General features: G+C 45.8%; 1 protein-coding gene across 1 annotated transcript in view; it reads right to left on the bottom strand.

Annotated features, from left to right (window-relative positions):
- The window catches only part of LOC119436875 (protein transport protein Sec31A-like), a 134,080-nt gene that overhangs the window by 101,271 nt on the left and 18,220 nt on the right, over positions 1-14,589 (bottom strand). Inside the window, exons 9-10 of the mRNA XM_037703896.2 lie at positions 5,520-5,825; positions 2,916-3,152 (exon numbers count right to left, since the gene is read on the bottom strand). Coding sequence (XP_037559824.1) covers positions 2,916-3,152; positions 5,520-5,825 — 543 coding nt within the window. The remainder of the gene's footprint in view (positions 1-2,915; positions 3,153-5,519; positions 5,826-14,589) is intronic.

Here is a 14,589-nt window from a genome sequence, read left to right as displayed (position 1 = left end):
TAGCTTTGGTAGACTTATCTCGCAGACCTTGCACCCTGAAGTCTGTGTAACTCACAAATTCTGCAGCAGCACAAGGATGTGTGGCCTGAATGCAATAAAATAATTGTACTCCTAAACCATCCATAACCAATTAAATTGAATTATGGGGTTTTATGTGCCAAAATCATGATCTGATTATGAGGCACGCCATAGTGGGGGACTCCAGAAAATTTAGACCACCTGGGGTTTTTTAACGTGCACCTAAACCTTAAGTACACGGGTGTTTTCGCATTTAGCCCCCATCGAAATGCAGCCGCCGTGGCCAGGATTTGATCCCGCGACCTCGTGCTCAGCAGCCCAACAACTTTTTCGTGATATAGTATCCAAGTTCGACTGTATGGCAGCGCACTTCCAAACCAACATTAAGCAAGTAGTAGAAGCGCGCTTTGTAGCTATGGAAAAGAGGACATGCTTTCCTGCAAAGCCTAAAACATCAGTGGCACTACGAACGAACTACATATTCGCTCGCCGACACTCATGATGGTAGCGGAAAATGTTCTCAAATTATGCAGTCCAATCAACGCTGTAACATAATTTCTGGGTCACCATATATCACCGCAGACCCAGAGAGCCGCAATAAACCCTAGGCTGATAAACACAGAAACTATTCCAATCTGTTTTTATTGCAATATCAATTATATAGACACTCCAGGTGCATTTCTGCCGTCATCGTCACCGTGATGTTCCGTATGAAGTCCAGAGGCGATAACACCATAGCCGCGCGCCGCATGCTGTATGTGCGAGTGAAAGCGTACAAGGGTGAGCCGACGATGGCGGGTCAATCTCGTGCGTGCAAGGCAGGAAAGCGGAGAGGAAGCGCGCCGTCTTCCGTCGCGCACACGGCACCTGCTGCAGCGCGCACCTCCCAAATATCTAGTTCGCTCGCAGCGACCCCCGCCTACTTTTCGTTGTTTTGCCCCTCAGCTAGGGAGCTCTGCGCCGCTATTCTAGTACACTTTAAATACAGCCAGGAGTGGCTGTACGCGCGCCCGCCATTTGCCAGAAGCACGAAAAATTCTAATGTTATAAGAAAAAAATTACGAGAAACTGTGCGCGGGGCACCATCACATGGTGTCAGAATGTGAACGGCTCCACTCTTTCTTGGAGAACAAATCCGCTCGCTGTTCGCGGCCACTGCCGGAGCACACATGCCGAAGCCGTTCTGGCGCAGCATGGAACAATTTCGGTCAATTTTTCGTGTTTGGTGCAGTTTGGCACAGGAGTCCCACTCCTGTTTAGATTTAGGGGCACATTGAAAAACACGAGGCAGCCAAAGTTTACCTAGAGTCCTCCACTATGGCATTACCCACAAGCCACAAGCATAGCATTTGGGCACAAAACAGCCTGAAATGATTTGAGGGACTGAAGTGTAAGCACTCAGATGATCAACTTATCCAAAATCCTCAAGTTTAGAAAACATTGCATCCAGCCTATAGAATTGCACAGTACTTGGAAAGAAAAATAAGCCACTGCACAATAATACCTGGAAACGATCATGATAATAGGTGTGACTGCAGCTTGGCAGTCATTATGCATAAGCATGCCCATGACCACATCAATTCTCACTGCATCTTAGCAACGGTGTGAAAATGGCAACCTCTAAACTTCATCTTCGAGAAAAATCGAAGTTGGCAGCAGCTAAATCAGGTGAGGAGGGCAAGTGCGGAAGTGATAACAAAGTGGTTGAAGAGAAACTTAGGAATTAGCAGTGCTGGGTGAGAAGGTGCAGTGTTATTACGGAGAATCCAATTCTTCATGCGCCACAGATTGTCACTTTTACTGATTGTTGTCCCTTAAGTGCCCCATATGTCACAGTAAAAGTGCGCATTAATGGTCTGGCCCTGGGGTACAGGCAAAAATACAAGCCTTAGAGTGCCCTAAATAATTTCATGTAATACCTTTTCTACAGCCAGTTTCGGTTTTGTTTCTCGGGAGGTGACTGTGCTGGGACGTGACGACGCAGAAGGCAGTCACGTAGGAGTAGGACATCACAATCTTTTGGCACTCACTCGAGCTTGCTTGTCGCCTCCTATGCTGCTACAAAGACAGTCACCTTCTAGGAAACGAAAGTGAAACTGGCTGCGGAAAAGCTATTTTGTTAATTTATTTAGGGTACTCTCAGGCATGCCCGTATTTTCTATTTCTTTTAGACTGAAAGGTCTAGGACCTTCATTAAAAAAAACAATTATGAGTCTAAAATATGTCAGTACTCCTTAATCGGAAGTTTAAAGTGTAAACAACAATGTACTTGCTAAATGAAATCTTGGAGTGTTGATGTCTGAAAAATGCAATACTGTAAACTGCAATACAAAATGCAATACAGTAGACAAAATGCAATACAGTAGACGGTGCCTGCAGCTGCTCTTGGCGCGCTTGAAAAATCTCGAAGGCGAAATGCACAGCTCCTTGGCATGACCTCCGAGATTACACGGTGCCTGCAGCTGCTCTTGGCACGCTTGAAAAATCTCGAAGGCGACGCGCCGAGACTTGCGTCATAACCGTTAACTACCAGGGGCCCGCGTAGTCTACTTAGGTGCCGTTTAAAGGCTGCTAAGAAGAAAATTACACAATAACCAGACCTGCAGCTTTGACAAGGTTGCTTCAACAGCATAGGATACACATCTTATAACCAACTTAGTCAAAGTTATATTTCGTTGCAGTTACGAAAATTGATTCTGGCAGTACGCCTCCTCTTAAAATATGCCGCAAGGACCGAGTACAGCTAGTTTCGGTAGCTGGGACACACACAGAGTTGACATAGTATATTTTAAATAACAAGTAGGAAAACTAAATCTGCAGCTCAAGTTGCACAGTCAACCTAGTGACAAACAGCAGCACTTGCGCCACTGGCCAAAAGTACCTTATGTGGCACACACCTGAAGAAAAGACCAAGCAAGCCTCAGGTTTGGGTCTCCCTGACAGTCTTGAACCTTGCGCTGGCAGAAGTCAGCAAAAGTACCGGTGCTTAATGCAGCCTCCAGTTCGGATGACCTAGTCATCAGTGCCTGTTCGGTTACTACTTGGCTGATGTGGATCAGTTGAGCCACAGGCCCACCACCTGACTGCTGCTGCTGCGGCTGCTGCTTGGTAAATGAAATCAGTTTTCCTCCAAACTGTAAAAGCAAGAAGAATATGGCAGACCAGCTGTCAAAAGCAAGGAAACAGAGAGTGCATTGAAAGATATCTAGCAAGTTGAAAGCAAAACAATGCGCTAAGAAAAGCATTTTCCACTGACTAGAAAGAAAGAAAAAAAAGGAAAAGAAAAAAAAAAGCAGCAAATAACCATTTTCAGTCACAAACATCTGAAACAGGCAATATGGGCACCAATGCCCAAAATAGGAATTTATGAGCACTTACAAAGCAGCGTTAATGAACTTGATATTTCCCTATTTAAGTAATAAATTAAAATAGCATAGCTAGGATGCACATAAAAAATTTGGATATTTAGTAATCCAATTTTCAAAATTCAAATTCAGAATACATTTAAATTTTCAAATTGAACATTAGTTTAACTGATTCAAAGAATGTTCAACAATTTTCCAAACTGAGTATTGGATTCAAATTTAGTGACAAGCTCTTACAGCACAATTGCTACTGCATGATAATTGGTAATCACCTCTAAGAATGTTTACCAATCTTCCCTGCAAGCTAGCCTCATCATTTACAATTGGGCAGAAAGTAGGGGTGTACGAATATTGGAAAAGTTAGAATATTATTGAATATTATATTTTTAATATTCATATTAGATTCCGAAAATAGATATTCAAAAATGTTCGAATATTCGAATCAAATCAAATATACTGCTGGCTGTGCGGGAGCAAACACGGTTCTCAGCATTTGTTTCTATCTAATCTAACAATGTTGGGGTGATATTGTGCTGAATTTTGTGATGATTTCGTGCTGCTAGTGTAATTTTGCCTGTAAAGCACACTTAGCCACTAAACGTATAAAATTTGCAGAAAAGCCAGCCCCTGAGTAGCAAGGGGCACGGGTTTGTGGATGAGGGTGCACTTTTTTTTTTTTTTTTCAGCGCCACCGCTAATTCTGAGCTTATTGCTCGACAGCAAGTGCGATGAGTGACGAATAGCCCAGGGTCAAATGCCACCGAGTTTACAGGCATTTGATGCGGTATAATAAGGCACAGGCTGGTGAGGACCTGCAGCTAGTGGGAATTACTAAATTTTTCAGGTTAACATGAGCTAAATACACAATGTTTTAGTATAACGGCTTACTAGTCTAGTTTTTCAACATTGACAATGTAACTGCAATGTTTAAACATAAGAAATTAACCCAACTTGCTAATAAATACATGTGCATATCATTATTCGATTCGATGTTCGAAGCTAAGTACTATTCGCATTCGATTTGTATTAGAAAATTTTGATATTCGCACACCCCTACCACAAAGCCATCACATGGACAGGCTACTAAATTCCATAAAAAAAACTGCAAGGTTTTTAAATGAACTGCACAATAAAAATTTAGGTTTTACATGAAAAGGTTCAATCACTAATATGATATTTATTCATCCATGCAAGACAAGAAAAGCAACAATAAGCATTTTCAAGCAGAACTTTTTGTTGGGCTAGTTGGTGCATGTTACTGAAGTACTAAAGCGCCAAACAGACTTGTGTCGTCTCTTTAGTACTTCTGTAATAAGCATTTTGTTCACAAATAAAGCTCAAATTTTGTTTCAAAACAAAAAAAAGCAATACATACTGTCAAGCCGTTACCAAATTCGACAATATGGCAGAATTTGACAATGTCTACAACAGCACCCTTGGTCCAAATTGTCCAAATAGGCATAGTGCACACTGTGCAGCAAGAAGAACTGTGCAAAAACTGGAGTGCGACTGTTGTGGCCTCCAAGATTGCACGCAATGCCGCACAGAGTGCCGCCGATGTGGTTTCCGAGATAGCACTGGCCCGCACGCCTGTACTGTCTTGGAGACCACTGCCACCGTACTGCCTTGGCCTCGCCCAGAAGCACGCTGGAGACATGCCTTGAAAGCATGGTTACTCTAGCATGGTTGAAAGCGAGCGACTTTCCGCATGTGGGGCCCCCTCTTCTCGGCAGTCTAACTGCCGAGAAATCGCAGTTAGACTGGAGCGTGGGGCCCGCTACCCGTGCGTCCAGTTCCGTTGCGCTTTAGTGGGTTAAAACTTCATGCTGCGAATTTGAGGTGTTCATTGTAACAGAATGGAGCTTTTGAAAATGTCTATTATATCTGGACGCAGTTTCAATGGGCAGGGTTGGAAAATCGTAATTGCAGTGAAATGTGGTTTTAACTGATAATTAATCATATCTATAAATTATACTGGACTGTACCACACTAATGAAGATCAACGGAGAAAAATTCAGTAACCTAACAAATACTCACTTTACCTTGTCCACCATTACGCAAAGTGTGAATAATTAAATCAGCTGAAAAATCACAGCCTACTGGGATTGAACCTTTGTTGATAAATGAGACACGCACCCCAAAGGAAGCACCAACAGGCTTGCGCAACCACTTCGGTGGCTTGAGAAGCGAGATAGTGATGCCCCGTTGTTGTTGCTGCTGCTGCTGCTGTTGCTGGAATGCTGGTGGCAGCTGAGCCAGTGTGTCAGCACCGGGAAAGGACTCCGCAAGTTTTGGGCTCGCCTGGGCCTGCTGCTGACCTCCAAGCAGCGAGTAGATGCCAACGTGGCCGTCAAAAGAAGCGCTTGAGATGACAGCTGGGTTGCGTGGGCACCAAGCTACATCAAAATGCCACTGGTTGCCAGTTGGGATTTCACATACGACCTGCAGCAGAACAAGAAGTATACTTGACAGGATAAAGTGGTAGCCACGAGGCTGCTACATGAAAAAGATGGAGACATGCCAATAAAATGTTGCAACATGGTCGCCATTTCACCTGAAGATACAATGTATTACAGGTGCATCATTTTTGCATCAATACAATGTATTTCAGCCATAAATTTCACTGCCCAAATGGAGGGTGAGCTATTCTTTCTAAACATGTAGCAAAATGGGACAGCAATAATATCTGCTGTGACTTTTGAACACAATTAAATAATCAGGGTTCCTGTTAGAGATGAAACATTTGAAATGTTCCCATTTATGCATCATGTGCATAAAAGTTAAAAACTATGGCGTGCGCATTCTCATGTGTCAGAAAATTCGTTTTTGAGGAGAAGCAGTTTTCATAAATTACCTTCAACATATCGAAAATGAGTTCACAGCATTCAATGACTGTCAAGAACAGAAAATGCAGACCCAATCACTGGTACACACAGTCAACATCTGATTTTTCGAACTCCCAGGGGCCGCGAAAAAGTCCGAAAAGTCGGGCAGTCTGAAAAATCGAATGCATTTTTTCGCATGCTGTCAATAAAACAATAATTGCTTTATTATTCTATTTTTTAGGTATTTTGCACGTCTTCACTGTTTTTGCCATAGATAGTGAATTTTCGCTTTCTTTAGTTATCAAGACTATGTCATACACGTAGTCCAGTACAGTGGAACCCCAATTATACGACTTTCAGGAGACCACGCAAAACCATCATATATTCCAGGCGTCGTATAGTCGAACAACTAAGAACATAGGCAGTGATGTTCTGCCTTGCCCAAAAAACGGCTACAGACCGCTTGAATAAGCCCGCGGCACAAACCTGCACTGCTCCAAGGAGGGTAGATTAAATTATAAAACAAATTACTGCATTTATTGATTGTAACGCACATATTTTTCATGATTTTGATTGCTTGAACTCAACCCTCGCATTACATTCGAATACAGTCGCCGACCGATTAATCGGACACCGATAATTTGGACATGCTCGGTAATTCGGACAGCTTCGCAGCACCGCCAATGGGTAGACTTAATGTGTAAAGACGACCAATATTTCGGACAGCCGCCAGCTCTACATTTGATCATCCCTCCTCCATCCGCGACTGTAATGTCGCCAGACATCGGCCGTCCTCCATCCACCATTATCTCCTCTGGGGACATCGATGAGACAGCAAGTATGGCCTCAGAGATTACACGTAAAACCGTAATCTCTGAGGCCTTGTCTCGGTCACAGCACTACGCCTCAGATTAAATTACAAATGCTGATCTTGGAGGCCTGGACTGAATTGTGAGGTCACATCAACATAACGATTATCAAATCCTATTCCAGTATTCCAGCGCATGGCCCGCTCGCTCTCGCCATTTTGTTTGTTTAGTTGGCGTTCCAGACAGCGCTCTGCTGGCTCCAAGAAGTCTTTCTCGTGAAGTTATCGACAGGCCGCATCAAATGGCACCAACGGTACCCTCGCAGTCTGACTCCGAATGAGTCTTGAGTTGCAGTCCGAATGACCCCGACTCCGCAACTGAAGAGCCTGAACTGTCGCCTACTACAACGAGGTCAAGTGCAGACATCATTGATGACCTGCTAGGCAGCGGTGTGCCGATTCCTGCCGCCGTTACATCTGAAGACTTTGCAGACGTCAACAGCTCGGTGTTGTGTGCTGAACTGAACGATGACGAAATAATTGAGCAAGTTCTCCCACCGTCAAACAGCGACTCTAACTTGGCTGATGATGTGCCGTGCGGATCTGACTCGAGCCTTTGCAGTCCTTGCATCAGCGAACAGCGACAACAGAAAACCGGCAGACACATAGGCGTACTTGGGGACGTATTCTGAAGCGTTCCACTTCGGCGATATTTCTTTTTCACCTTCAGGCGCGTGCTGATTGGCTGTTTTAGCAAAATTGGATAAGCTGATTGGCTCGTTGAGCCCGACGTCATTCAATTTTGCTCAACCAGCCATCAGCGCACGCCTGAAAGTGAAAAAGAAATATCGCCGAAGTGGAACGTTTCAGAAAACGGCCCTTGGTTGTACGTAAGCGGAAGTGTGTGCAGCAACGAATCGACCACTTCTTCCTTGCACAGCGGCATTAAAACGTAAATAAAATTATCGTTTTTGGGCACATTCGTTGCCGTGAGCCGCACACGAGTGGTCAATTTGAACCGTGACGATCAAATTGACCAATCGTGTGCGGCTTGATGGAACGGACCGCCTCCGTTCCATTTTAGAACGCGTACAAGATCGCGCCCTTGATAGTTCGGACTTCTTTACGTTCCCCGTGAAGTCCGAATTATCGGTCATCGACTAATGGCAAAATTGTCTATTTTAAAACAAATCCTCTAAATCCCGCGATATTTAGCATTACATTGGCAACCTGTAGCTTTACATCTCGATCCAATCCATAGACAAGTCGACCGAAGTCGGGACTTGTTTTTGATTGCGATCGACGCTGTTTTAACTGTGCTTGTGACTGGTTACAATGCCGCAATACCCTATAGCCTTTTACGTTTCAGACTACGTTCATTCGCAACATTATGGCGACGCAGCGCTTTCGGTATAACGGCCGCTTCAAGCAATTTTGATGCCCGGGGAGCTGGGAAAGTCCGCCGCAGCTCGGTGTCTCGACGTCAACGAGTCGACGATTTGCGGATGGCGGGACTAGCGGCAAGCATTCTTTAAATGCGAGGCCAGTCGGAAAGGCTATGTGGAATTGAAGTAGCCTGTTACTGACCCCTAATGAAATGTCTGTGCGGCCTTTTAAGAAGTACTTAAATCTCAAACAAGCTCGACGGCACGAAACATGACTTGATTCTCGGGCGATCACTTCGGGAGAGTTTCACTTTTGCTAGACTCTGCTCGTCCCGGCAACGAACCCCTCGAAGTACAGTGCAGTCCACATATAACGATACCACATAAAACGATACATTGGTTATAATGTTGAGTCGATTTAAGAGTATCGACTTCTGCATTAGGGCTATGAGAAAAAAAACATATAACGATATGTTATTCACCGCATATCGGATATAACGATTGAAATCTTGCTTATGGGCGGCGTTATTCATGCAGAATAATCGTGAAATTTGCATTCCTAAGTTGCCATTAACCGAGAAGGGGCGAAAAGTTTGCCTATGCGAGTTCGTATCTGCCGCCATTACCGCGCAGTGGATACCGACCGCGCGCCGATTGCAAAAGCCACGGAGAGCATCGCAAGTTGGTGCAGCATGCACAAGATGACGCCAGCTGCTTCGCGCTTATGTCGCCGACGGTCGTGCGAGCGTCCATAGAAGAGGAAGGGGGGAGAGGAGGCGGCAGAAGAAAGCGATAAGCGAGGGGCACCTGCGCTCCCTCCCGCTCTCTCTCTCTCAGCGAGCGCAGAATCAGTGGGAGGTGCGCCGCTTGAGACGAAACTGCAAATTTTGCAAGACTTGAAGTACGAGCTCACGCAGTCAATGATATCGACGATTATGAAAACCGGGAGCCATGAAGGCTCCGATGGGGCGATTGTTGTCGCGACAGACGGCGGCGTTGTACGACAGAGGCAACGACAGCAGCAGCAGTGACGACGAGATTGACAATGGCCAGTCTTTAACACCGACCCCGATGTTCAACCAAAGCGCAATGTCGTCGATCAAGTTGCTCATTGAATTCATGCACGGTAAATTATAGCCGCCAGTGTTCGCACAGCTGATGGACGCTATGCACACGGCGGTTGTGAACTTCCGCGAAAGCAAGTGCAGATTTTTATTTCAGCGCGCCTAACGATTGAGACGCTAGAGGTATAAATAAAAGTTTTATTTTTTACAGCCTAATTTCTACAACGTCGATTTTTTATCGCAAGTGGCAATTTCGGTTTCGGGATTGCAAAGGTATATTCGGAATTTTTGATTTTTTTTAGGCAGTCCACATATAGCGATGATCGGTTATAACGATCGGATTTCTCGTTCTTCTCGATATCGTTATAAGTGGACTGCACTGTATAAGCCGACAGCTCTCTTGGCAGTAGTAGCGAGCTGAGGACAGCGCCAGAGACGCTTTCAGTGCCGAGTCACGCGAAATTTAGTGGAAGTGGAAGTCTGCGAAAGTGATCACCCGAGAATACCACCCAAGGAAAGCTCTGTCTCCTTTTCAGATGACTATGATGAGTGAGGAGAACTAGTCTCAGAATTGCGATTCCTTGAATAAAGGTACCATTTCTTTTTCCGTTTATCTCGCGTTACATTCGGGGTTTTATTTTTATCATTTCACGCGACTGGAAAGTTGCCCTTCACTTTACAATTGCGGTCACGTTACATTCGCGTAAATACCGGTACTGCACACCCGTTGCCAGCCTGCTGCAGTGTGCTCACGCGCCAGCCTGCGTCTGCTTAGGGCTTTTTTACTTTCTTTTTTTTTCTGACCGTACCGAGAGAGGCGTAGTACGAAGCGGGGTCGGCGTAAGATCACGTCGTATAATCAAGGTTTTTAATACATTATTTCTATGGGCATTTTGCCGGGACCAAACCAATCCGTCGTAAAATGCGGGTCGTCGCATAACCGCCGAGGCGGAGTCGGCGTAAGATCACGTCGTATAATCAAGGTTTTTAATACATTATTTCTATGGACATTCTGCCGGGACCAAACCAATCCGTCGTAAAATGCGGGTCGTCGCATAACCGAGGGACGTATAATCGAGATTGAACTGTATTGTGCAATATTTCAATGCATGTATCAGAGGCTCTTCTGCGCTTTGGGCGTTAGGGCGTTATATAAAAATCAGTTTTTTTTTTATATGTGTATACAGTCGACGTCCGATTTCCCGGACCCTCAAGGGATCGCGAAAACGTCCGGAAAATCGGGCAGTCCGGAAAAACGAATGCACGTGAAAACGCACCTTTTTGGTAGGTATTTTTCGCTGACGGAGAGGGTCACGGCCGGAGTACAAGATTCTCATTGCTATTCAGCCAATGCATCGTTTAGGTGGCTCTGAAAAGAGCCGTTTATAAAAAAAAAATAAAAAATACGACGTGGCCGGCGCTACCTCATAGGTCAGCACTTGGGCGCAAAGAAGTCGCTTATTTTCTTTTGCACGGTCCGCTTGCCCGCGATCATGTCTGCCTCAATTGCAGTCAACGTCATGTTGCCGCTGTACACCGATGACAGTGTCGTCAGTGCTCGCGTCAACTCCGAGCTCGTTGGCTGTGTAGGAGCTGGCTCTTCGTTCTCGGTGTCCGTGTCTCCGTAACTTGACGAATGATTTCGTCATCGGTCAACTCCGCACATAGCTCGAGGTCTTTGTCAGCGTCGGCGAAGCCCTCAAAGGTTATCCCGGCTGGAATCGACACGCCGGCAGCGCGCAGATCGTCGAAGGCAACGTCCACAGATGGCAGTTCGTCACTTCGTCAGTTCGTCCACGGAGGGCAGTTCGCGGATGGCAGTTCGTTCAAAGGCGCGGACGAAGACGAAGGAGCAGTCAGTGCCATCGCTGTAAACGGTGAATCCGCTCGACGAAAAGCGCAGCACGAAACAGCTAGGAACTCGGTGGATGCTGAAGGTCGGGAAACATGATCACTGAAGATAGCGCGCAGCAGCAAACGATCAACCGCAGACACGACCGCAGAGCTGGCAGAGCTGACAAAACAACACGTGAACGAACACAGTGAGGTTTGGCTTGGCTAAGCTACGGCTGGCAACGGATTGACACGTGCGGTTTCGAGGTTACGGCAGCCGCGGCGCGGTGCGGCGGTGCTGCTGGCCACACCTGCGATGCGAGTATGGTGGGTTCGAGGATATGAAAACAACCAAAATGGCGGCGTCGTTGGTGATTCTGTGTCGGCGGTTAACAGTAAAAAGTCCGGGAAATCGGATGGCGAAGGCTATAAGCGTCCGGAATTTCGGACTTTTTAATACATTGACTCTATGGGGAACTTGACGGTGCCACAGATGAGTCCGGGAAATCAGGCATGTCCGGAATTTCGGGCGTCCGGGAAATCGGACGTCGACTGTACATGAAACAGCCTTCGCAATTTTATTGTGTTCTATTTTTTAATTTTTTCTCGCTGTCTTCTTTAAGGAGGGACGTGGCTTGTTGAAGTATTTTCTGTATTTTATGGGTAAACATGATGAAATTACTCAAACTTGTTCAACTTTTTATGGCGATTTTAAATATGCAATAAGTTTTCTTGTAAGTCAATTAGTTCAGGAGATAGACCAAGCAGCCACTCTATTGTTTCTGGAGACAATAAAAAAAAAACTGCTCAGCAAAATTCAAATATTATTATATAACTGGATACTAGAATATACAGTAAGTGCAGCACTGGAAACAATTTTTAAATCAAATCATAATTAGTCATTCTGCAGAGGATCAAAGTTCAGCGTTTGTAGCATGGCTATAACAAAGCAAAAACAAAATCAAAATTTAAAAATATATATCCAGGAAATTAAAATTCTGCTGCCAGCACTATCTAATATACAGATTGGGCTTTATGATAAAAGAATTGTAGCTCTAGCTTTTCTAGATCCCGAGATATCACTCTGGCAAAATAAGAAAGTGACCAAAAAACATGTTTTGAGAAAATTGGGAAAAACAAACAGACCTACTTTATGTTTTTACAGCTGGAACAGCTTTAGTATGTACCAGGCATATAGTCTTGTTGACTCTTGATGCCCTTGTGCCGCTTTTTCAAGGACTGGTGCAAGTTCTCTGCTGCTTCATGCTTCTTGAATAACGCTACTGCTCGTCGCCGATCCTTCTCAGTCATACGGGTATGACTTTGTTTGCTTGGATTGAGACTAGTTCTCTCAGTATGTCCTCTGAAGCCCTTGCATTACCCGCATTGAACTTCAGTACTGCTTCGGCCACAGCAGCCTCGACTGTGAACAAAGAAGCATGACGCTCCTTTGTTTAAAGTGCCCATATCATCGAATGCAGGCTTTCATTGTTGTTTTGCGTCTTCCCACGCTGTCACCGTTGAAGCAGCTTTTTGTCTGAGAGGCGCTCATATATAGGAAGCAGGGCCTGACAGACATGTGAAGGCAGTTTTCTACGGTTTTTATGAGCAGGCTCACCCTTGGCCTTTGCGGCATTTTGCTTGCACCAATAGTCGGGGTCTGTCGGGCAGAAAGTATGGTTAGCCACATTGTCATTAGAAGTAACAAGATGTTAAGTGGCAATCACTGCCCGCTGCGTGGCATCCACGTCTCCTTTGTGGTTTTTGAGAGCCCATCCATAGTAGGAGCTGAGATTGTTGATCAGGTCTCCTGTCAAACAGCCCTTTCCACCGAGGCTCTCAAGGCCAGGGCCTCTGTGTTTTGCAACACAGTTGGGCAGAGCTGTCCCCATGCGTTTTTGTACATGGTTCACACAGTTTTCTTTTTCAATTGGGATATACCCATAGACTTTGTCCCCTTGCAATGCCAGATAACTGCGGCTGTCCCCGTCACAAAGGACTGCGGTGTACCGCAGATTGTACCGCTATAAAGATCTTATGAAGAGGATCAGGGCAGTCTCCACCTCCATCTCCCCAGACTTCTTATCAGTGTTCTTTTGACACTGGTGACCATCCTTCCAAGCTTCATAGCCAGGGTCACTCTGTTTTGGGCCTGACTTGCAACCAGCACAGAAGTTGCTCATAACAACGAAGTCTAACACAAGTCCGCTAAACAACTCTATTACGGTGCTGACACCGATGTGCGATAAATGACCGCGGGTAATCCATGACCCATCATAGGACACCGAGATGTTCCCGGGCTGGCTCACGTGCAGCTTGGCGTAAAGTTTGCGAACCGACCGCGTGCAGTCGATCGTTAGGTTACGCGCTGCGCGATCAGCCACGGGTGTCAACTTTGTCTTTACGTAGCATTGCCACGTTTTCGCATGGAGACCATGATGGCTGATGCCCGTAAACGAAAATATGTCATTAAGGGTTGTCTGTCAATTCCTGGTTGCCTGCATGGCACGCGCAGCCAGAACGTTAACAGTGAAGGGGTGCATTCTTTCATCACTACGTACGCGCAGCGAGCTCCATGCCCGACAAAGTCTCTCCACAGTTCGCGCACATCAAACGCAACTTTGCAGTGAGTCCGTACTCTCGTTCGTCTTTGCCGATTTGAAGTTTACCGTTACAAGTTGTGCACTTGGCATGCGACAAAGTGTTCACCACATTTAAATCTACAATTGTGAACATCGTCCCATCAAGCGGGCGAGCCGCGCCATCCGTGCCTTCACCCACGAAATCGCATTTCCTCTCCGTTGCTGGAGTAGACGACAACTGCAACAGTTTTTCTTCAGTTTTCCTTTTTTGATCGTCCAAGTCTGAGGGATGTCGATATATTGTGTCTAGACGCAAGCGATCGCTGCTCGAAGGGTCCGTAGCTGACGGACTCGTCACGGTGTCCGTGGCAGCCAATGCGCTCGTTAGGCCTACCTTGGTAGTATCGACTTCGTCGTTGCACACGGAGGATGCAACGTCTTCGGCGTTTTGTTCTGCCAGGCAGTGTTTGTCGAAGTTTTTATTAAGCATCCGTTGCACTTTTCTTGCGGCTAACTTGTACCTCGTATGAAATTTCCGCTCCAGTTTCGACATTGCAATGCGGGTCCTCGCTGGCACGGGCAAAATGGCGCTCGTCAGTACGCGGCCCAAGGCGCGGAGCAGATAACAACGATGATATTCCGCCAATCGGGTGGCACCCTTAAGTCACGTGCGCCAAATAACGAATAGGAGGATACACTCGTACGTCTT

Source organism: Dermacentor silvarum, chromosome 1 (genome assembly GCF_013339745.2).
Source record: "Dermacentor silvarum isolate Dsil-2018 chromosome 1, BIME_Dsil_1.4, whole genome shotgun sequence".
Lineage (NCBI taxonomy): Eukaryota > Metazoa > Arthropoda > Arachnida > Ixodida > Ixodidae > Dermacentor > Dermacentor silvarum.
This window is presented reverse-complemented; position numbering and strand designations above follow the sequence as displayed.